The following is a 23,071-nucleotide window of genomic DNA, read 5'->3' on the forward strand; positions in this document are numbered from 1 at the left end:
GATCTTTCGACCTCGTGATCCACCCGCCTCGGCCTCCCAAAGTGCTGGGATTACAGGCTTGAGCCACCGCGCCTGGCTATTTGAGTTGTTTTAATTCAAAGATTTATTTCCTGAATCTGTGGAAATTTTTTCTCCTTGATTAGTTTACCTCTCCATTGCCTTCTTCTCCCTGGAACTTATATTAGTCATGTAATAGATTTCCTAAATTAATCCTCCATATGTCCTATTCTTTCATTTTCCTTTTGTCTTTTTGTTCTGTTTTCTAGAAGGTTTTTTTTTTTTTCCTTTCTTCTTTTTTTTTTTTATTTGAGAGACAGAGTCTCACTCTGTCACCCAGGCTGGAGTGCAATGATGCGATCTCAGCTCACAGCAACCTCTGCCTCCCTGGTTCAAGCGATTCTCCTGCCTCAGCCTCCTGAGTAGCTGGGATTACAGGCACGCGCCACCACCTCAGCTAATTGTTGTATTTTTAGTAGAGACGGGTTTCACCATGTTTGTCAAGCTGGTCTCGAACTCCTGACCTCATGATCTGCCCATCTTGGCTTCCTAAAGTGCTGGGATTACAGGCATGAGCCACTGTGCCCAGTGTTGTTTCTAGAAGATTTCTATATTTTATCCTCCAACTGCTAATTGAAAAAATACATATGTATTTTTTATTATGTCTAATTTTTGTGAGTTTTTTGTATTCTCCACTTGATCCTATTTTAGAGCATTTTATTCTCCTTTCTTATCATACTCAGAGCTCTTTTTCAGATTGTGTCCCTTGATACACATGTTCTTCTAGATGCATTGTTTTCCCTTTGTTCATCCTGATTCTTTTTTTTTTTTTTGAAACGGAGTTCCACTCTTGTTACCCAGGCTGGAGTGCAATGGCGTGATCTCGGCTCACTGCAACCTCCTCCTCCTGGATTCAGGCAATTCTCCTGCCTCAGCCTCCTGAGTAGCTTGGATTACAGGCACGTGCCACCATGCCCAGCTGATTTTTTTTGTATTTTAGTAGAGACGGGGTTTCACCATGTTGACCAGGATGGTCTCGATCTCTTGACCTCGTAAACCACCCGCCTCCCAAAGTGCTGGGATTACAGGCTTGAGCCACCGCGCACAGCACATCCTGATTCTTTTATTTTAGGGTGTAGAGATTCCTCAGTTATCTAAAGATCCATATTGCTAGTAATCAGACCAGAGATTCAAGGAGAATAATGAAGAACAAGGTTATTAAGCTTTCGGACTTCCTAACTGCCAGCATATTGTTCTGGAATACCAGCACGCATAATAACTGATTAGCTATTTCTGGACAGTTTATTTTCTTTTAAAGAAGAACTCCGGCCGGGCGCGGTGGCTCAAGCCTGTAATCCCAGCACTTTGGGAGGCCGAGGCGGGTGGATCACGAGGTCGAGAGATCGAGACCATCCTGGTCAATGTGGTGAAACCCTGTCTCTACTAAAAATACAAAAAATTAGCTGGGCATGGTGGCGCGTGCCTGTAGTCCCAGCTACTCAGGAGGCTGAGGTAGGAGAATTGCTTGAACCCAGGAGGCGGAGGTTGCGGTGAGCCGAGATTGTGCCATTGCACTCCAGCCTGGGTAACAAGAGCGAAACTCCGTCTCAAAAAAAAAAAAAAAAAAAAAAGAAGAACTCCCCATTTTCTTTTTCTGGCTAAGAGTATTTATTACCTTGTGCCTTAAAACAACAACAGGTGATCGGATGCGGTGGCTCACTGTAATTCCAGCACTTTGAGAGGCCAAGATAGGCAGATCACCTGAGGTCAGGGGTTCGAGACCAGCCTGACCAACATGGAGAGACCCCCGTCTCTACTAAAAATAGAAAATTAGCCAGGCATAGTGGCACATGCCTGTAATCCCAGCTACTCGGGAGGCTGAGGCAGCAGAATTGCTTGAAGCAGGGAGGCAGAGGTCACAGTGAGCCAAGATCTTGCCATTGTACTCCAGCCTGGGCAACAAGGGCAAAACTACATCTCAAAAAAACAAAACAAAACAAAAAAACAAAAAAACTGGCATTCATTATTGTCTTTTGTGTTTCTGGGGGATGTCTCGGCCCAGGTGGTTTTCATTTGGGATTTATTGTGGTTTCAGTGGCTGAAGGTGGAGTCATCTCAAAAACTTCCTTATTTACTGGTCTGGTAGTTGAGTTTAGCTGTTAGCCAGACTTCTACCCTCTCTATCAGGCCTGGGCTCCCTCATAGCATGGTGGTTACGTTCCAAGAGCAAGCATCTTAAGAGAAACTAGCAAAGCTGTGTAGCCTTTCTGAGTCTCAGAAGTCATGTAACGTATATATATATTTTCCACATTCTGTGTCAAGGTAGTCAAAAAGTCCTGCTCAAGTTGAAGTAGAGGGGATGGGAGGATTGTCAAACAATTTGAATGTAGTGTTTCAAAATCATTATAGCACAGGCAGGGCACGGTGGCTCTCACCTGTAATCCCAGCACTTTGGGAGGCCGAGGTGGGCGGATCACTTGGTGGATCACTTGAGGTCAGTAAGTTCGAGACCAGCCTGGCCAATATGGTAAAACCCCATCTCTACTAAAAATACAAAAATTAGACAGGTGTGGTGGTGCACGCCTGTAATCCCAGCTACTTGCGAGGCTGAGGCTGGAGAATTGCTTGAACCTGGGAGGTGGAAGTTGCAGTGAGCTGAAATCACACTATTGCACACCAGCCTGGGTGACAGAGCAAGACTCCATCTCAAAAATAAATAAATAAAATTATAGCACAAATACCTGGCTCTTGGCTGTTTTGATCTAATGACCAGGGGAAGAGGGCAAGAGTTCACTGTTTAGTCTATAAACATTCAGCTAATAGTTCCGTTTTCAGTCCCATGAGGCCCACCTATATGAGTTGTAGCATTTCCCAGTCTTGAGACTGCAGTTCGGCTGATAGATTGGCTCTCTGCTCCCTTGAGGCATAGTCTGCTTATGTACATTTGTGTGTGTGTGTGTGTGTGTGTATGTATTCTTGGGTTTTCTCAGCTCTGCTCTTTTTTTTTTTTTTTTTTTTTTTTTTTTTTGAGACAGAGTTTCACTCTTGTTACCCAGGCTGGAGTGCAATGGCGCGATCTCGGCTCACCGCAACCTCCGCCTCCCGGGTTCAGGCAATTCTCCTGCCTCAGCCTCCTGAGTAGCTGGGATTACAGGCACGCGCCACCACGCCCAGCTAATGTTTTGTATTTTTAGTAGAGACGGGGTTTCACCATGTTGACTGGGATGGTCTCGATCTCTTGACCTTGTGATCCACCCGCCTCGGCCTCCCAAAGTGCTGGGATTACAGGCTTGAGCCACCGCACCCGGCTTGCTCTATCATTTATCGCTTCTCCGTATATATATATTTTAAGACAGAGTCTCGCTGTGTTGCCCAGGCTGGAATACAGTGGTGCAATCACTGCTACCTGCAGCCTTGACCTCCTGATCTCAGGCATTCCTCCCACCTCAGCTCCTCCTACTTTCTTAATAGCTAGGACAGCAAGTGTGCACCACCACACCCAGATAATTTTAAAATATTTGGTAGAGACGAGCCTCTCTGTTGCCCAGGCTGGTCTCAAATTCCTCTGGTCCAGTGATTGTTCCCCTTTGGCCTCCCCAAGTACTGGGATTACAGACCTCAGCCAATGCGTCTGGCCACTTTTCCACTGACTGTTTTCCATAAGTATGTAGAAGGTTTTTCCCTGTTGGTGACCCCTCTCATGCTCTGTGTGGTGTTATATCTTTTTTCTTTCCAATTCTCACTTTAACAGAGTTCCACAGAAGAGGATTTATATGCTTGTTTTCAATATGCCTTCTTGCACTGGAAACCTTAAGTTTTAAGACTGGGTGCAATGGCTCATGCCTATAATTCCAGCAGTTTTGGGAGGATAGCTTGAGGTCAGGAGTTCCAGACCAACCTGGGCAATGTAGTGAGATCCTAACTCTACAAACAATTTGAAAATTAGTCAGGTGTGGTGGTATGTACCTTTAGTCCTAGCTACTCAGGCGGCTGAGGTGGGATGATCCCTTAAGCTCAGGAGCTCAAGGCTGCAGTGAGCTATAATTGTGCCATTGCACTCCAGCCTGGATGATACAGTGAGATTGTCTCAAAAATAAATAAATAAAATAAAATATAATTTTTTTTTTTTTTTGAGATAAAGTCTCACTCTGTCACCCAGGCTGGAGTGAGGTGGCACAATCTTGACCCACTGCAACCTCCGCTTCCCGGGTTCAAGCAGTTCTCCTGTTTCAGCCTCCTGAGTGGCTTGGACTACAGGCACGTGCCAGCATGCTCGGCTAATTTTTTGTATTTTTAGTAGAGATGGGGTTTCACCATATTGGCCAGGTTGGTCTCAAACTCCTGACCTTGTGATCTGCCCACCTCAGCCCTACAAAGTGCTGGGATTACAAGTGTGAGCCACCCTCCCCCCCACCTAATATGTTTTAAAATAGAATAACATAATGTTTTAACAATATCTTTTGACATATTCCACGCTAGTTCACATCTTGTTGTCTTTGAGGGCTGCACAGTATTCTCCCGTATGACTGTACTCTAATACATGTCATCATTCCCCAGTTAGGTGGTTTTATATTTATTGCTGTTAACAACAGGGCTGCAGTGAGCATTCTTGTATGTGTATCTTTGCACACACATACAAGCATTTCCTCAGGTGTCAAAGTGTCAAAGGATAGAGACACTTCAAATTTTGATACTAAAATGTCAGATTGCCATTAACGATACATGAGTACTTTCATGAAATGATAAATGAAATATCTGATACCCTTAGGTACTAAGGAAAAGGACTTTCCTCAGTGGAGGTCCAGGAGAAAACCTAGGCAGAAGCAGGGAGATTAGAATGTATATAGCCTGTTTATGGAATTAGAATGATTTCCGTAAATTACGAAGGAAGCCTGATAAGACTACACAGGATGGAATCTTAATAGTGCATGGCTGTTTGATGCCATGTTGTTAAATTCCTGTCTGTTCCCAGCTTGTACTAGAGTGACATAAACCGTATGGGGCGAATTGGAAGAGCTTTCCAAAACAGCTGAGTTTACAAGATCTAGCAAAAGGAGACAGAAGACTCCTGCAAAGGTTCTGATTCCATGCCCTTAAGTATCTCTGATGGTGTTAGCGGCCATTGGGCAGGTAGCCCACAGAGGTGAATGATCAAGGTGTTAAAGGAGCTCTGTAGAGCAGGTGCTGAACCTTTTCAGGAGGGCCTAAGGCAATGGCAGGAGGAGCAGGAGAGGAAGGTGCGAGCCCTCTCAGAGATGGCATCTGAACAACTGAAGCGGTTTGATGAACGGAAGGAACTGAAGCAGCATAAAGAATTCCAGGACTTGCGGGAAGTAATGGAGAAGAGGTGAGTCTCCCTGAATTATGACTGGGAATATTGATGTGTGCAACTGGAACTCTTTCCCAAGAGGGGTTCCAAGGGGAAAGAGTTGAACAATTTCTTAGTCCTTAAATATCAAAGTAAAATAGGTAGAGAAGTTTATAACCTGGATCAAACTTGGAAAAGTTTGATCAAACTTGGAAAGACAACAAAAGTAATACAAAGGAGACTTTTAGGAGAGGTAAAACAATTTTACAGGCATGGTGGAACACACCTGTACTCTCATTTACTAGGGAGGCTGAGGCAGGATCACTTCAACCCTGGGGTTTGAGGCTGTGGTGAGCTATGATCACACCTGTTAATAGCCACTGCACTCCAGTCTAAGCAACATAACGAGACTCCATCTCTTAAGAAAAAAGAAAGGAAGGGGAGGGAGGGCAGGGAGAGGGAGAGAAAAGAAAAGCAACTTCAGGAAATATTCCTGACTGTTCCTCCCTACCATTGTTCATGCAGCTCCAGAGAAGCCTTGGGACACCAAGAGAAGCTAAAAGCTGAGCACCGTCACAGAGCAAAGGTCAGAGCCTGGCAAAATTGGTGTGGGTGTATAGTCTGTCTATAACCTGCCTAGAGAGCCAGGTTTTGGCAGACGGTCACATGGAGGATCTGGGCCATATTATATCTTTGTGACTAACTCTGGGATGTCCTTTTCCTGCTCTGAGCCCATCTGTGAAAATATGTAGCCCACACAGAATTTGAGGATTATAGAAAGAGGAAGCCCAGGAGCCCCTCAGAAGTCATTCAGCCCTTTCTACAGATTCTCAACCTGAAGCTGCGGGAGGCAGAGCAGCAGCGCGTGAAGCAAGCGGAGCAGGAGCGGCTTCGGAAGGAAGAAGGCCAGGTCCGCCTGCGGGCCCTCTATGCTCTGCAGGAGGAGATGCTGCAGCTCAGCCAGCAGCTGGATGCTTCTGAGCAGCACAGAGCCCTGCTTAAGGTCGACCTGGCTGCCTTTCGGACCCGAGGCAACCAGCTATGCAGCCTCATCTCAGGGATCATCCGGACCTCTTCAGAGGTAAGGGGGGCTTCAGAGTGATACTTTGCTGTCTTTGAAATGGAAGACCTTAAAAGCAAAATTATTTTCTGACTTAAAAAGTAATATCTGCTATCAGCTTATTGGGGGAAATACCAAACATTACTTGTTATCTCCATATCTCTTTACCTGGAAGTAACCATTGTTAACATTTTATTTCTTTATTTTTATACCTGCTTATTCTGGAATCTTTTTTATTTATTTTTTCTTATTTTGAAATGGGGTCCCCCTCTGTCACCCAGGGTGGAGTGCAGTGACACAATCTCAGCTCATTGCAGCCTCTGCCTCCTGGGCTCAAGCGATCCTCCCACCTCAGCCTCCTGAGTAGCTGGGACTACAGGCAGATACCACCATGCCCCACCAATTTTTGTATTTTTGTAGATACAGGGTTTTGCCGTGTTTCCCAGGCTGGCCGTGTTTCCCAGGTCCTCCTGGGCTCCTGCCTCAGCCTCCCAAAGGGCTGAGATTACAGGTGTGAGCCGCCATGCGGAACTTTTTGGTTTTTTTTTATATTAGAGAAAGGGATCTCACTATGTTTCCCAGGCTGGTCTTGAACTCCTGGGCTTAAGTGATCCTCCCACTTTAGCCTCCCACAGTATTGGGATTACATGAGCCACTGCACCTGCCCTATTTCTTTTCTTTGCTTTTTTTTTTTTTTTTTTTTTTTTGAGACCAGGTCTTAAACTGTTGCCTAGGCTGGAGTGCAGTGGTGTGATCATGGCTTACTTCAACCTCTGTTTCCCAGGTTCAAGCGAGTCTCAGATCACTTGAGTCCAGGAGTTCAAGGCCAGTAGGTTTCAGCCAACATGGTGAAACCTCCTCTCAACTAAAAGTACGAAAATTAACTGGGCCTGGTGGCACACACCTGTAATCCCAGCTGCTTGGGAGGCTGAGGCACCAGAATTGCTTGAACCTGGGAGGCGAAGGTTGCAATGAGCTAAGGTTCCGCCGCGGCACTCAAACCTGGGTGATAGAGATTCTGTCTCAAAAAACAGTATTATTTTTGTCTAACATATTGTCACAAATTTTTTTAAAAAAATTACTCTGTCCCTTGTTGCTGAGAATACAGAAAAATTTATACTTAGAAACCACAGATGTGATAGTAAATTGGAATTATTAATACCTTTAAGAGAACGGGAAAGCAGTATCAATTTGTTGAATGTAGATACTCCATTGGTGCAACAATTCCAATTATAGGAAATTTACTGACTTGTGTGAGGTATGATTTACCTAAGATATGATGTCACTCTGACAGAGTGGCTGTCCTACAGCAGAGAGCCAAGCTGAGGCTGAGCGAGCTCTGCAGGAAATGCGGGACCTCCTTACGAACTTGGGGCAGGAGATCACCAGAGCCTGTGAAGACAAGAAGAGGCAGGATGAAGAGGAGGCCCAGGTAAAGCTGCAAGAGACACAGATGCAGCAGGGACCAGAGGCCCACAAAGAGCCCCTGGCTTCCAGCCAGGGCCCAGGAGGGAAACAGATTGAAGGTGGGTTTCAGTGTGGCTATGGTCCTTTAACTTGGTGTAAGTTTCAAATGTGAAGAGAAACAAGAGTGTATTTTGAATGTTGTGTTAAACTATATAGGATGGAATTTTACATAATGTATTTCATTCAGTTTTGATTGATGTGGAGCCTGATTTAAGATTCCAACACTTTCTGTGAGGACTTGAAATTCTACATAATTATAGCAGATACATTATTTTAATTATTGTTGCTGCTATTTTTATTTTATTTTATTTTTTTTGAGACGGAGTTTCGCTCTTGTTACCCAGGCTGGAGTGCAATGGCGCGATCTCGGCTCACCGCAACCTCCGCCTCCCGGGTTCAGGCAATTCTCCTGCCTCAGCCTCCTGAGTAGCTGGGATTACAGGCACGCACCACCATGCCCAGCTATTCTTTTTGTATTTTTAGTAGAGACGGGGTTTCACTATGTTGACCAAGATGGTCTCGATCTCTTGACCTTGTGATCCACCGCCTCGGCCTCCCAAAGTGCTGGGATTACAGGCTTGAGCCACCGCGCCCGGCTGTTGCTGCTATTTTAAATAAATGCACAAAAATATGTGTTTGTTTAATATGTATAAGGGGTCAGGAGTTCGAGACCAGTCTAGCCAACATGGTGAAACTCCATCTCTGCCAAAAATACAAAAATTAGCTGGGTGTAGTGGTGCGCATCTATAGTCCCAGCTACTCAGGAGGCTGAGGCAGAATCGCTTGAACCCAGAAGATGGAGGTTGTAGTGAGCCGAGATTGTGCCACTGTATTACAGCCTGAGCAACAGAGTGAGCCTCCATCTCAAAAAAAAAAAAAAACAACAAAGAATCAGTGTAGCATAGTGTTTGAGAATGCTGACTTTGGAGCCAGATCATTGGGAGTCTAGTTTTTCTTTTCTTTTCTTTTTCTTTTTTTTGTTGTTGTTGTTGTTTTTTTTTTTTTTGAGCTGGAGTTTCGCTCTTGTTACCCAGGCTGGAGTTTCGCTCTTGTTACCCAGGCTGGAGTGTAATGGCGTGATCTCGGCTCACCGCAACCTCCGCCTCCCGGGTTCAGGCAATTCTCCTGACTCAGCCTCCTGAGTAGCTGGGATTACAGGCACGCGCCACCATGCCCAGCTATTTTTTGTATTTTTAGTAGAGACTGGGTTTCACCATGTTGACCAGGATGGTCTCGATCTCTTGACCTCGTGATCCACCCGCCTCGGCCTCCCAAAGTGCTGGGATTACAGGCATGAGCCACCGCGCCCGGCCTTTTTTTTTTTTTTGAGATAAGGTCTCACTCTGTCACCGAGGCTAGAGGAGTACAGTGGTGTGATTACAGCTCACTGCAGCCTCACCCTCCCAGGCTCAAGTGATCCTACCCACTCAGCCTCTGAAGTAGCTGGGACTACAGGTGTACACCATCGAGCCTGGCTAATTTGTGTATTTTTTGTAGAGATGGGGTTTCACCATGTTTCCCAGGCTGGTCTCAAGCTCCTGGGCCTGTCTTGGCTTCCTAGAGTTCTGGAATTACAGGCGTGGGTGCCCTGCCTTAGTTTTTCTACTTACTAGTAATGTGACCATGGCAAATCACTTAATCTTTCATGCTTGTTTTCTGTTTCCTTACCTATAAAATGGAGATAATAATAGTATCTACTTCATAGTTATTGTGATAGTTAAAGCAGTTAGTACATAAATAAAGTGATTATAACAGTGCCTGCCTCCTATTACATGTTCAATAAATACTAGCTATTACTAAAACATCTCTTTTATTTCTCAGACCTCCAGGTAAAGGTACAAGACAGTACAATGCAGTGGTACCAGCAGCTGCAGGATGCTTCCATGCAGTGTGTGTTGACCTTTGAGGGCCTGACCAACAGCAAGGACAGTCAGGTAGGGGAGGGGTGGTATATATCGTGGTAATTTTGTGGGCTTGATGGTGCTCAGAGAATGAGCGTTTCATGTCCCAAAAGAATGTAGCTGGCATGTCACATTACCTGATTCTAAGTGACATCTACTCAGCTCTTTAGAACACTGTCTGCCTTCTCACTGTTCTCTTCTGGCAGGCCAAAAAGATAAAAATGGACCTCCAGAAGGCTGCTACCATCCCAGTGAGCCAAATCTCTACCATTGCAGGTTGGTCAGAGGGGATAAGAATATGACCTTTCATGGTGGGGAGGGATAACATGGGGAGAAATGCCAGATATAGTGTGCACCTAAAGTAAAATAAATAAATTAAAGAAAAAAGGCCAAAATAAATAAATTAAAGAAAAAAGGCCGGGCGCGGTGGCTCAAGCCTGTAATCCCAGCACTTTGGAAGGCCGAGGCGGGTGGATCACGAGGTCAAGAGATCGAGACCATCCTGGTCAACATAGTGAAACCCTGTCTCTACTTAAAATACAAAAAATTAGCTGGGCACGGTGGCGCGTGCCTGTAATCCCAGCTACTCAGGAGGCTGAGGCAGGAGAATTGCCTGAGCCCAGGAGGCGGAGGTTGCAGTGAGCCGAGATCGTGCCATTACACTCCAGCCTGGGTAACAAGAGCGAAACTCCGTCTCAAAAAAAAAAAAAAAAAGAAAAAAAATATGACCTTTCACTTCATTGTATTATTTTTCAGACTCCAAATCTACTTATCTGTAAGGTTCCTATAAAAATATATTCAAACAAATGTTGACAGTTGGATAGGGTACATATAAGTTATATACATCTTGTTGCACTTGTTTCCTTTTTATTTATTTTTTTTCATTTCCACTTTAACACGTAGAAGGTAATCATGGCCAGGTGCGGTGGTGACCCATGCCTGTAATCCCAGCACTTTGGGAAGCTGAGGCAGGCAGATCATGAAGTCAGGAGTTCGAGACTAGCCTGACCAACATGATGAAACCCTGTCCCTATTAAAAATACAAAAATTAGCTGGGGGTGGTTGTGCGTGCCTGTAATCCCAGTTACTCAGGAGGCTGAGGCAGGAGAATCGCTTAAACGCAGGAGGCGGAGGTTGCAGTGAGCCAAGATCATACCACTGCACTTCAGCCTGGGTGACAGAGTGAGACTCTGTCTCAAAAGAAAAAAGAAAAGATAATCATGATGAGTTTGTTGACTCATTTTTAATAAGTTACCTATTTATAGTAAATTATTAGGATGGCTCTCAACTTTCAAGTTGGAGGTTGCTGCTGAAAACATCACTAAGGGAACCTAGGCTATGATTTGCAGCCTTTGCTTCTGTCTTACAACATTAGCTTCTCCCAGTTACTCCAACCTTGCCTTGTTCATCCTCAAGGACTCCTCCTTTTCTCTCCAGAGACTGAGGTTTAGAAAGTGAGAAACAGACAAGGAAGAAACTCCTTCGAACAAGAGGTTCATTTGTATGGAACTGTAGATGTGGAAGCCTCCAAATTACAGACCGAGCTGCCATGTGGCTGGGGAGTGTGTGCAACTGGAACACTCCTCTGACTCATCGTGGGTTCCATTCACCGATTCACTTTTCATTGCCTGGAAAGCATAGGAAAATTTCTGTTCCTGCCCTTGATAGGCAATCCGACAAAACTTACATATGACTTTGCTGCCTAAAATTCTTTCTGGAATGGGCAAAGTATAAACAAATAAATAACGTATTACTTTGTGGAATTCAAAGTGCTGTGTCCTTTGATAGCACTTTGAGTGGGAGAGGTTGGCTGGACAGCCACTCCACACCTTGATGGCCATTCCCAGCTTCCCCTCAGTTGAATGCAGACAGCCTCAGTACCTCCCTTTTCAGGAAAATGGAGACATCCAGTATGAGCTCTTCAGAGCCCCTTCCACGACTGCACAGTGACATTTATCTTAGTCTCCTGTGTCACTGGATGAGGCATCCTTGCTGCCGGGCTTACCTTTCCACCTCTGCACTTGTTCCCTTTCCTTCCCGTCTCCTGTCAGACTTTGCCTTATTGTTTATTGCCTTTCCTGTTTTCTGTGATTACTCCTTTTTATAGGCTCCTCTCTCTCAGCCTTTAAATATGCTTGAGCCCCTTACATCCTAAACGTGAGTTTCCCTTGATCCTATATCTTCTAAGTGTTTGCTGATCTTTCTCAGGTTTCTATTTGGCACTGTTGCTACTTTCTCTGTGCAACTCTACTCCTTTGGCCTCCATGGCACCATTACTTTTCAGGTTCTTCTGCCACCCTCCCCTTTCCTCTCCTCTCCTCTCTCTCCCCTTTGTGAGTTTCTCAGCCTTCTACCCCACTCTAATTGTAGGCGGTTCCTAGGGATCCATTCCTATCCTACAGTTCTTTTCATTCTCTCAACTTACAGAGCTTCAAACATTGCTTGTATGCTGCTGACTCCCAAACCTACTTATTCCTTTCTTCTGAGTTTCAGATTCTCTAGCTCCAGGTACCTGAAGGACATCTCTGCCTGTATGTCTCTTAGCTGCCTCAAGTTTAATGTTTTCAAATCCAAACTCCTCATCTTCCTTAGGCCTCATTGTCTGCTGTTTTCTCTGAGTGATCAGTAGCACCATTATCTGCTCAGTAACCTTAGCTGGAAACCTGGGAGTCATCTTTATGACTGCTACCTCTATTTCACTCAGCATATCGAATTAGTCTCTAACTTTGCCTTTTCTCATTGTTCTACACATTTCCTGACTCTCCCTTTGTCTCCATCATGACTATAAGCTCTTTAAGATCTTGTAGTCCAGCCAGACACAGAGCATGCTCTAGAGTTAGTGCTCAGTAAATGTTGAATGAATAGGAGAGAAAGATCACCTAATTCCTGTCTCTTTGAAAAAGGTGGGTGTTGGCTGGGCACAGTGGCTCACGCCTATAATCCCAACACTTTGGGAGGCCTAGGCAGGTAGATCACCTAAGGTCAGGAGTTAAGAGACCAGCCTGGCCAACATGGTGAAACCCTGTCTCTACTAAAATACAAAAATTAGCTGGGCGTGCTGGTGGTGGGCACCTGTAATCCCAGCTACTTAGGAGGCTGAGACAGAAGAATCACTTGAACCTGGGAGGTGGCAGTTGCAGTGAGCTGTGGTCATGCCATTATACTCCAGCCTGGGTGACAGAGTGTGACCCCATCTCAGAAAAAAAAAAAAAGGTGGATGTCGCCAGGTGCAGTGTCTCATGCCTATAAACCCAGCACTTGAGGATGAGGCGGATGGATCACTTGAGATCAGGAGTTTGAGATCAGGCTGGCCAACATGATAAAACCCCATGTCTACTAAAAATACAAAAATTAGCTGGGAGTGGTGGCACGTGCCTGTAGTCCCAGCTACTTGGGAGGCTGAGTTGGGAGAATTGCTTGAACCTGGGAGGTGGAGGTTGCAGGGAGATGGAGTCTCGCTCTGTCACCCATGCTGGTGTGCAGTGGCACGATCTTGTCTCACTGCAACCTCCGCCTCCCGGGTTCAAGCAATTCTGCCTCAGCCTCCCGAGTAGCTGGGACTACAGTCATGTGCCATCATCCCCGCTAATTTTTTTTGCATTTTTAGTAGAGATGGGGTTTTACTGTGTTAGCCAGGATGGTCTCCATCTCCTGACATTGTGCTCCACCCGCCTTGGCCTCTCAGAGTGCTGGGATTACAAAGGAAGTGACTCTTACTTGACTGGCTGGCTCAACTCATCTACCTGTAATCTATCTATAGCTGGTGTGGGGATGGAACACACAGGATCTTTGGTACAAATATAGCTGTTACGAATCCACCTCTGTGTCTTAGGATGGAGGAAGGCAAGTCCCAGAGAAGGGGGCATATCATCATGAGCTGGGCAGATCCTTTAGAAGGTTTTTCCTAGAGATGTGACTAACTCCTCCAGAGATACAAACCATAGCCCATGGGGTCTGTAACAAAATGTAACATCTCTTTCTATACTGTTCATCCCTTCATTTTATGTGTAAGTTTCAGAATTAGCTCAGTCCCAGATAAGGAATTCCTTTCTAATAGTACCATACTTGAGGATCTCCACATATATGTGATTGCCATGTGTTCTTCTGTACCAGTGTTTTGGCTGTAGGCCCTGAACTTCTGTCGGGCTGCACAGCTGGGTTTTTGTAGATGCTTTGTAATTACAATGATGAAAAAGAGGCTAGGCATGGTGGCTCATGCCTGTATTCCCAGCGCTTTGGGAGGCTTACGCGGGGGGATTGCTTGAGGTCAGGAGTTGAAGACCAGCCTGGCCAACATGGTGAAACCCAGTCTCTACAACAGCAACAAAAAAAAATTGGCCTGGCGCAGTGGCTCACGCCTATAATCCCAGCACTTTGGGAGGCCAAGGTGGGTAGATCACGAGGTCAAGAGATCAAGACCACCCTGGTCAACATGGTGAAACCCTATCTCTACTAAAAATACAAAAATTAGCTGGGCATGGTGGCACGCACCTGTAGTCCCAGCTACTCGGGAGGCTGAGGCAGGAGAATTGCTTGAACCCAGGAGGCGGAGGTTGCAGTGAGTTGAGATCGCACCATTGCACTCCAGCCTGGGTAACAAGAGTGAAACTCCGTCTCAAAAAAAAAAAATATATAAAAATTAGCCCAGCATGGTGACGGGTGCCGGTAATCCCAGCTATTGGGGGGCTGAGGCATGAGAGTCGCTTGAGCCTGGAAGGTAGAGTTTGCAATGAGCCAAGATCATGCCATTGCACTCCATCCTGGGTAACAGCAAGACTCTGTCTCAAAGAAAAAGAAAAAAGATTGATCTGTGGTTGTATCTTTTAATTTCTCTCTATCATGTTTAGGCTCAAAACTGAAGGAGATCTTTGACAAGATCCACAGCCTGCTCTCTGGAAAACTTGTTCAATCTGGTGGGCGCTCTGTGTCTGTCACACTTAACCCACAGGGGCTGGACTTTGTTCAGTACAAACTGGCAGAGAAATTTGTGGTGAGAAACCTTGTTGCTAGAGGTATGGGAAGAGGAGGCTGGTATACAGAATTTCAGCCTTTCTCTGGTATTAAGTTAAAATTGTACCCACCTCTGTGTTCTCAGAAACAAGGTGAGGAGGAAGTGGCCTCTCACCATGAAGCAGCATTCCCCATTGCAGTTGTGGCGTCTGGGATCTGGGAGCTCCACCCCAGAGTAGGGGACCTCATTCTTGCTCATCTACATAAGAAGTGTCCTTACTCTGTTCCTTTCTATCCCACTTTCAAGGAGGGAATGGCTTTGGAAGACTATCAGAGGTAAAGTTGTTTTTCTTCCTACTTTTGATCCCTAGGCTGATTAGTGAAATATAGAGTTGGAATTTGTTTTTCCCTCTCTCACAGCTCCTATTACATACCTTGAATGTTCTATCAGAAATAGAATGTATTTCGGCCGGGCATGGTGGCTCATGCCTGTAATCCCAACACTTTTGGAGGGTAAGGTGGGCAGATTGCCTGAGGTCAGGAGTTAGAGACCATCCTGGGCAACATGGAGAAACATTGTCTCTACTAAAAATACAAAAAATTAGCCAGGTGTAGTGGTGCACACCTATACTCCTGGCTACTCAGGAGGCTGAGGCACAAGAATTGCTTGAACTTGGGAGTCAGAGGTTGCAATGAGCTGAGATTGCACCACTGCACTCCAGCCTGGGTGACACAGCAAGACTGTGTCGCAAAAAGAAAATAAATAAATAAATATGTGTATATATCGTTTTTTGTGCAAACAGGACACCCTTTGGGATTTGTGAACTTAGGTGCCAATAATCAATGTAGTTTATTGAAAAGGATACTGGGGTCTTGGAATTTTATCCCTGCTTTGTCATTTAATAGCTTTGCCAAAATGGACAAATCATTTAGTATTTTTCAGCATCTTTTCTTTTTTTGTAAATGAGGGTAATGACATCTATTCCCTTCTGTGAGTTTACCTCATGGTTTATATGAAGTACAGATTTGATGACGGATGTGAGTGCTTGAAAGTATTCTATAGATATAATAATATATTAATAGTAATGCTGAATGTAATAATACATTGTTACTTTTTAGCCGTAAAAAGTAATCTCTGGGCCAGATGCAGTAGCTCATGCCTATAATCCCAGTACTTTGAAAGGCTGAGGTAGTTGGGAGTTCGAGACCAGCTTGACCAACATGGAGAAACCCCGTCTCTACTAAAAATACAAAAAATTAGCCAGGCGTGGTGGCACATGCCTATAATCTCAGCTACTTGGGAGGCTGAGGCAGGAGAATCACTTGAACCTGGGAGGTGGAGGTTGCGGTGAGCCAAGATCACACCATTGTACTCCAGCCTGGGCAACAAGAGTGAAACTCTGTGTCAAAAAATAAATAAATATATGCCGGGCGCGGTGGCTCAAGCCTGTAATCCCAGCACTTTGGGAGGCCGAGGCGGGTGGATCACGAGGTCGAGAGATGGAGACCATCCTGGTCAACATGGTGAAACCCCGTCTCTACTAAAAGTGCAAAAAATTAGCTGGGCATGGTGGCACGTGCCTGTAATCCCAGCTACTCAGGAGGCTGAGGCAGGAGAATTGCCTGAGCCCAGGAGGCAGAGGTTGCGGTGAGCCAAGATCGCGCCATTGCACTCCAGCCTGGGTAACAAGGGCGAAACTCCGTCTCAAATAAATAAATAAATAAATAAATAAATAAATAAATAAATATTCTCTGGGCCAGCTGCAGTGCCTTATGCCTATAATTTTTTTTTTTTTTTTTAAACAATTAGGAAGGCTGAAGCAGAAGGATCGCTTGAGCCCAGGATTTCCAGGCCAGCCTGGGTAACAAAAGGAGACCCTGTCTCTACAAAAAAAAAATTTTTTTTAATTAGCCAGGTGTTAGCTGGGCACGATGCCTCACTCCTGTAATCCCAGTGTTTTGGAAGGCTGAGGCGGGTGGATCACCTGTGGCCAGGAGTTTGAGACCAGCTTGGCCAAAATGGTGAAACCCCATCTACTAAAAATACAAAAAATTATCTGGGCTTGATGGCAGGTGCCTGTAATCACAGCTACATGGGAGACTGCAACTTCCACCCCTGGGTACAAGTGATTTTCCTGCCTCAGCCTCAGGAAAATCACTTGTACCAAGGGGCAGAAGTTGTAGTGAACCAAGATCACACCATTGCACTCCAGCCTGGGTAACAAGAGCAAAATTCCATCTCAAAGAAAAAAAAAGATTAGCTGGGCATGGTGTCATGCAACTTGTAGTCCCAGCTACTTAGAAGGCTGAGGTAGGAGACAGGAGAATCACTTGAACCCAGGAGGCAGAGGTTGCAGTGAGCCGAGATTGCGCCACTGCATTCCAACCTGGGCGACAGAGCGAGACTCTGTCTCAAAAAAAAGAAAAGAGGCCGGGCGCAGTGGCTCAAGCCTGTAATCCCAGCATTTTGGGAGGCCGAGGCAGGTGGATCACGAGGTCAAGAGATCGAGACCATTCCTGGTCAACATGGTGAAACCCCGTCTCTACTAAAAATACAAAAAATTAGCTGGGCATGGTGGCGCGTGCCTGTAATCCCAGCTACTCAGGAGGCTGAGGCAGGAGAATTGCCTGAACCCAGGAGGCGGAGGTTGCGGTGAGCCGAGATCGCACCATTGCACTCCAGCCTGGGTAACGAGCGAAACTCCGTCTCAAAAAAAAGAAATGGAAAATTAGCCAGGTATTGACCAGGTGCAGTGGCTCATGCCTATAATCCCAGCACTTTGGGAGGCTGAGGTGGGCAGATCACCTGAGGTCAGAGGTCAGGGGTTTGAGACTAGCCTGGTCAACATGGTGAAACCCTGTCTTTACTAAAAATTTAAAAATTAGCCAGGTGTGGTGGCAAGTGCTGTAATCCCAGCTACACAGGAAGCTAAGGCAGGAGAATCGCCTGAACCCGGGAGGTGGAGGTTGCAGTGAGCAGAGATTGTGCCATTGCTCTTCAGCCTGGGCAACAAGAGCAAAACTCCGTCTCAAAAAAAACAAAGCAGCTGTGGTGGTATATGCCTGTGGTCCTAGCTACTTGGGAGGCTGAGGCGGGAGGATCACTTGAACCTGGGCAGTGAAGTTTGCAGTGAGCCTTAATCATACCACTGTACTCCATCCTAGGTGACAGAGACTCTGTTTCAAAAAAAAAAAAAAGTAGTTTCTCTCTCATTTGTCACCCTTGTTTTGGCCTTGTCCCAGTGAATTTTTTCTTTTCTTTTTCTTTTTTTTGAGACAGAGTCTTACTCTGTCACCTAGGCTGGAGTGCAGTGGTGCAATCTCGACTCACTGCAACCTCTACCACCCAGGTTCAAGTAATTCTTATGCCTCAGCCTTCCAATTAGCTGGGACAACAGGCGTGCATCACCATACCCAGCTAATTTTTGTGTTTTTAGTAGAGATGGGATTTCACTATGTTGGCCAAGCTAGTCTTGAACTCCTGGCGTCAAGTGATCCACCCACCTCAGCCTCCCAAAGTGCTAGGATTTCAGGTGTGAGCTACCACACCCAACCAAACTTTTTCTTCCCAAATAGGATGCTTGGCTACCAAGTAACGGATTCCAAAGTGGAGCAGCAAGACAACTTTCTAAAACGCATGTCAGGGATGATCCGTCTCTACGCTGCCATCATCCAGCTCCGGTGGCCATATGGAAACCGACAGGAGGTAGGTGAAAGGCTTACTATCAATAATGAGAGGTTAGACCACAGTCCATGTGTATTCCTCCCACGGGAAATGTTGACCTTCTTTGAGAAAGCCAGTCTAGTTAAAGGATAAACTGTATGGCAATTTCATGGGTATTCTGTAGAGGACTGATTGATTATTAGGGAACTTTCTTGGATCACCTGGTACTTCAAAGAGCTGGTTTTGGCTGGGCGCGGTGGCTCATGCCTGTAATCCCAGCACTTTGGGAGGCCGAGGCGGGTGGATCATGAGGTCAAGAGATCGAGACCATCCTGGTCAACATGGTGAAACCCCGTCTCTACTAAAAATACAAAAAATTAGCTGGGCATGGTGGCGTGTGCCTGTAATCCCAGCTACTCAGGAGGCTGAGGCAGGAGAATTGCCTGAACCCAGGAGGCAGAGGTTGCGGTGAGCCAAGATCGCGCCATTGCACTCCAGCCTGGGTAACAAGAGCGAAATTCTGTCTCAAAAAAAAAAAAAAGCTGGTTTTGTTCCATCCTGGCTAACACGGTAAAACGCCATCTCTACTAAAAATATAAAAAATTGCCGGGCGCAGTGGCTCAAGCCTGTAATCCCAGCACTTTGGGAGGCCAAGGCAGGTGGATCACGAGGTCGAGAGATCAAGACCATCCTGGTCAACATGGTGAAACCCCGTCTCTACTAAAAATACAAAAAATTAGCTGGGCATGGTGGCACATGCCTATAATCCCAGCTACTCAGGAGGCTGAGGCAGGAGAATTGCCTGAACCCAGGAGGCGGAGATTGCGGTGAGCCGAGATCGCGCCATTGCACTCCAGCCTGGGTAACAAGATCGAAACTCCGTCTCAAAAAAATATATATATATATAAAAAATTAGCCAGGCATGGTGGTAAAAGTGCCTGTAGTCCCAGCTACTCTGAAGGCTGAGGCAGGAGAGTAACTTGAACCAAGGAAGCAGAGGTTGCAGTGAGCTGAGATCGCACAACTGTACTCCAACCTGGGTGAGACTCCATCAAAAAAAAAAAACAGCTAGTTTGTAACAGAGTCTACCAGAGGAGAGTCTAAGCCAGTCATTAAGGTTAGAAGAATTTCTTGCGAGAGAAATGAGCAAGGAATTGTAGAACTAGTTGAGGCCTTAGAAGGCATCTAGATCACATCCCTTACTTCACAGATGGACAGATCAAGCTCGGAAAGCTGCAGGTAGGGTTCAGGGCTTTGACTTGCCAGCCCAGTTAATTTCTCAGGGAATACAGATTAGAGGGACAGAGAAGTTAATGGTCGTGGACACCTAAAGAGAAAAATAGAAGTTGATTAAATCCAAGATTTTATTGTATGCCTGCTGTGTCTCAGGTTCTGTGCTAAAGGTACCAAGAATAATAAAATGTCAGTAAGTCTCATTGTTGGCCAATGGAATGCCTGAAGCTGAAGCTACACATGCATATTGAAAGGATCCTATAAAGAATGTGTGGGGCCGGGCGCGGTGACTCACACCTGTAATCCCAGCACTTTGGGAGGCCAAGGCCATCCTGGCCAACATGGTAAAACCCTGTCTCTACTGAAAATACAAAAATTAGCTGGGCATGGTGGTGCATACCTGTAGTCCCAGCTACTTGGGAGGCTGAGGCAGGAGATTCCCTTGAACCCGGGAGGCAGAGATTGCAGTAAGCCAAGATTATGCCACTGCACTTCAGCCTGCGACAGAGCGAGACTCCAGCTAAATAAATAAGCTGGGCACAGTGAGTGGCTCACGCCTGTAGTCCCAGCACTTCGGAAGGCCAAGGCAGGCAGATCACGAAGTCAGGAGACTGAGACCATTCTGGCCAACATGGCGAAACCCTGTCTCTACTAAAAATACAAAATTAGCTGGGTGTGGTGGTGCATGCCTATACTCCCAGCTACTGGGAGGCTAAGGCAGGAGAATCACTTGAACCCAGGAGGCAGAAGTTGCAGTGAGCGGAGATTGCACCAGTGTACTCCAGTCTGGTGACAGCAAGACTCCATCTCAGAAAAAAAGGAGAATGTATGGGAACCAATGTATTGAAACATTTAAAAACAGAAGGCTAGCTATGTGGCTTCATACCTGTGATCCCAGCACTTTAGGAATCCAAAGCAAGTGGATCACTTGACTCCAGGAGTTTGAGTCCAGCCTGGGAACAAGGTGAAACCATGCAGTCTCTACATCAGATACAAAAAAATTAGCTGAGCATGGTGGTGCAAAACCATAGTCCCAGCTACTTGGGAGACTGATGGTGAGGTGGGAGAATCACTTGAGCCCAAGAGGTCAAGGCTGCAGTGATCTGTGGTTGTACCACTGCACTCCAACCCGGACGACAAAGTGAGATCCTGTCTCAAAAAAATAAGAGAGAAACAGAATTTGTTTAGTTTGTGTTATTTCTGCCCTGCAGCTGGTGCTAGAGCTAGATGATTGGGGTTCACGTCCACTTAGTGATGTCTGGATGATACATTGGAAGTTTAGATTTCTAAACAAAATGAGATCAATGATAACCAAACTTCTCTCCTCCCAGATTCACCCTCATGGCTTAAATCATGGATGGCGCTGGTTGGCACAGATCTTAAACATGGAACCCTTGTCAGACGTGACGGCCACCCTCCTCTTTGACTTCCTGGAGGTATGTAATCAGTTATCACACAAGAGAAAGCCAGTGGTTGAGGTTGCCTTGATCAACTGGTGACATGAATGGGGAAACAGCATAGCAGTTGGGCCTGATAGTAAACAGCATGAGGTTCCAATGTCACACATTTTTTTCCCAAGACATAGACCAACCTCGCTTTCACTTACACCACACTATATTTACTTGGCTTTTCCGGATTTTTTTCATTATAAAGAACAGAAAGTTGTACATTCTAGCAAAAATAAAAAGAGGAATTTGTTTTAGGGATATAGAAGTGACTCCCGGCCGGGCGCGGTGGCTCAAGCCTGTAATCCCAGCCCTTTGGGAGGCCGAGGCGGGCAGATCACAAGGTCAAGAGATCGAGCCCATCCTGGCCAACATGGTGAAACCCCATCATGTAGAAATACAAAAATTAGCTGGGCATGGTGGCACGTACCTGTAGTCCCAGCTACTCAGGAGGCCGAGGCAGGAGAATTGCTTAAACCCAGGAGGCAAAGGTTTCAGTGAGCCGAGATCGTGCCACTACCCTCCAGCCTGGTGACAGACCGAAATTCCGTCTCAAAAAAAAATAAAAAAAGAAAGAAGTGACTTCTAGGCTGGGCACGGTGACTCACACCTGTAATCCCAGCACTTTGGGAGGCCGAGGTGAGCAGATCACATGAGGTCAGGAGTTCGAGCCCAGCCTGGCCAGCATGGTAAAACCCTGTCTCTACTAAAAATACAGAAGAAGTTAGCCACGTGTGGTGAAATAACGCCTGTAATCCCCGCTACTCCAGAGGCTAAGGCAGGAGGATAGCTTTAACTTGGGAGGTGGAGGTTGCAGTGAGCTGTGATCATGCCATTGCACTCCAGTCTGGCTGGGAGACAGAGCAAGACTCCATCTCAAAAAAAAAAAAGACTCCCAGAAACAAGAATAGCATGTACAGGTGCATCTCAGTAGGGCCTGGAACCAAGAACTGAAATGTCACCAGGTACCAAGACAGTTTCTCCATGGGGCCATATGCTCTTAACCTTCCTGCAGGTTGCCTCATTCCTGGTCTGTAGGCCAACTTGCCCTGTTTCTCTGTGTACAGTGAAGAAGGTGGCTATTCTAGGCTATGTCACTCAGCCTCAGTGTGGTCACTCAGTGTAGTGGGACTGGCATTTCACAGTTCTGATTCCTAATTCCTAGGAGAGAAAATATGATTAGCCAGCTTGGGTCGGGTATCTGACCAATGTAGAAGGCTCTATAAATAGTTCTTTTTATTGGCCGGGCGCGGTGGCTCAAGCCTGTAATCCCAGCACTTTGGGAGGCCGAGGCGGGTGGATCACGAGGTCAAGAGATCGAGACCATTCCTGGTCAACATGGTGAAACCCCGTCTCTACTAAAAATACAAAAAATTAGCTGGGCATGGTGGCGCGTGCCTGTAATCCCAGCTACTCAGGAGGCTGAGTCAGGAGAATTGCCTGAACCCAAGAGGTGGAGGTTGCGGTGAGCCGAGATCGCGCCATTGCACTCCAGCCTGGGTAACAAGAGCGAAACTCTGTCTCAAAAAAAAATAAAAATAAAAAAATAAAAAAAATTTTAAAAATTAAAAAAAAAAAAACAGTTCTTTTTTTTTTTTGAGACGGAATCTTGTTCTGTCGCCAGGCTGGAGTGCAGTGGCGTGATCTCGGCTCACTGCAACCTCCGCCTCCTGGGTTCAAGTGATTCTTTCGCCTCAGCCTCCCGAGTAGCTGGGACCATAGGCGAGTGCCACCACACCCAGCTAATTTTTGTATTTTTAGTAGAGACGGGGTTTCACCATGTTGGCCAGAATGGTCTCGATCTCTTGACCTTGTTATCCACCTGCCTCGGCTTCCCAAAGTGCTGGGATTACAGGTGTGAACTACCACGTTGGTCCGGCTCTATAAACAGTTCTATCTGCCTATAAGGGATCACTATTACAGGGTGAGGGCAAGAATTTCTATGGAAAGGTGACACTTTGTGGGTTTTTTTTTTTAAACAGGATATTATTCTGTCACCCAGGCTGGAGTGCAATGTTCATAGGTCATTATAGCCTCAAATTCTTG

The 23,071-nt window shown here is 45.9% G+C and overlaps 1 protein-coding gene across 3 annotated transcripts in view; it reads left to right on the top strand.

Moving 5' to 3' along the window:
* GLE1 (GLE1 RNA export mediator) overlaps positions 1 to 23,071 on the top strand; it is a 49,082-nt gene that overhangs the window by 21,361 nt on the left and 4,650 nt on the right. For all 3 annotated transcript variants that reach the window (XM_010351280.3, XM_010351281.3, XM_010351282.3), the window contains 10 exons: positions 5,196 to 5,344; positions 5,831 to 5,891; positions 6,132 to 6,386; positions 7,660 to 7,891; positions 9,654 to 9,766; positions 9,940 to 10,009; positions 14,581 to 14,723; positions 14,829 to 15,019; positions 18,260 to 18,389; positions 20,912 to 21,016. In XM_010351280.3, the coding sequence (XP_010349582.1) occupies positions 5,196 to 5,344; positions 5,831 to 5,891; positions 6,132 to 6,386; positions 7,660 to 7,891; positions 9,654 to 9,766; positions 9,940 to 10,009; positions 14,581 to 14,723; positions 14,829 to 15,019; positions 18,260 to 18,389; positions 20,912 to 21,016 (1,449 nt within the window). The remainder of the gene's footprint in view (positions 1 to 5,195; positions 5,345 to 5,830; positions 5,892 to 6,131; positions 6,387 to 7,659; positions 7,892 to 9,653; positions 9,767 to 9,939; positions 10,010 to 14,580; positions 14,724 to 14,828; positions 15,020 to 18,259; positions 18,390 to 20,911; positions 21,017 to 23,071) is intronic.

Source organism: Saimiri boliviensis, chromosome 2, assembly GCF_048565385.1.
Source record: "Saimiri boliviensis isolate mSaiBol1 chromosome 2, mSaiBol1.pri, whole genome shotgun sequence".
In the NCBI taxonomy this organism is placed as follows: Eukaryota; Metazoa; Chordata; class Mammalia; order Primates; family Cebidae; genus Saimiri; species Saimiri boliviensis.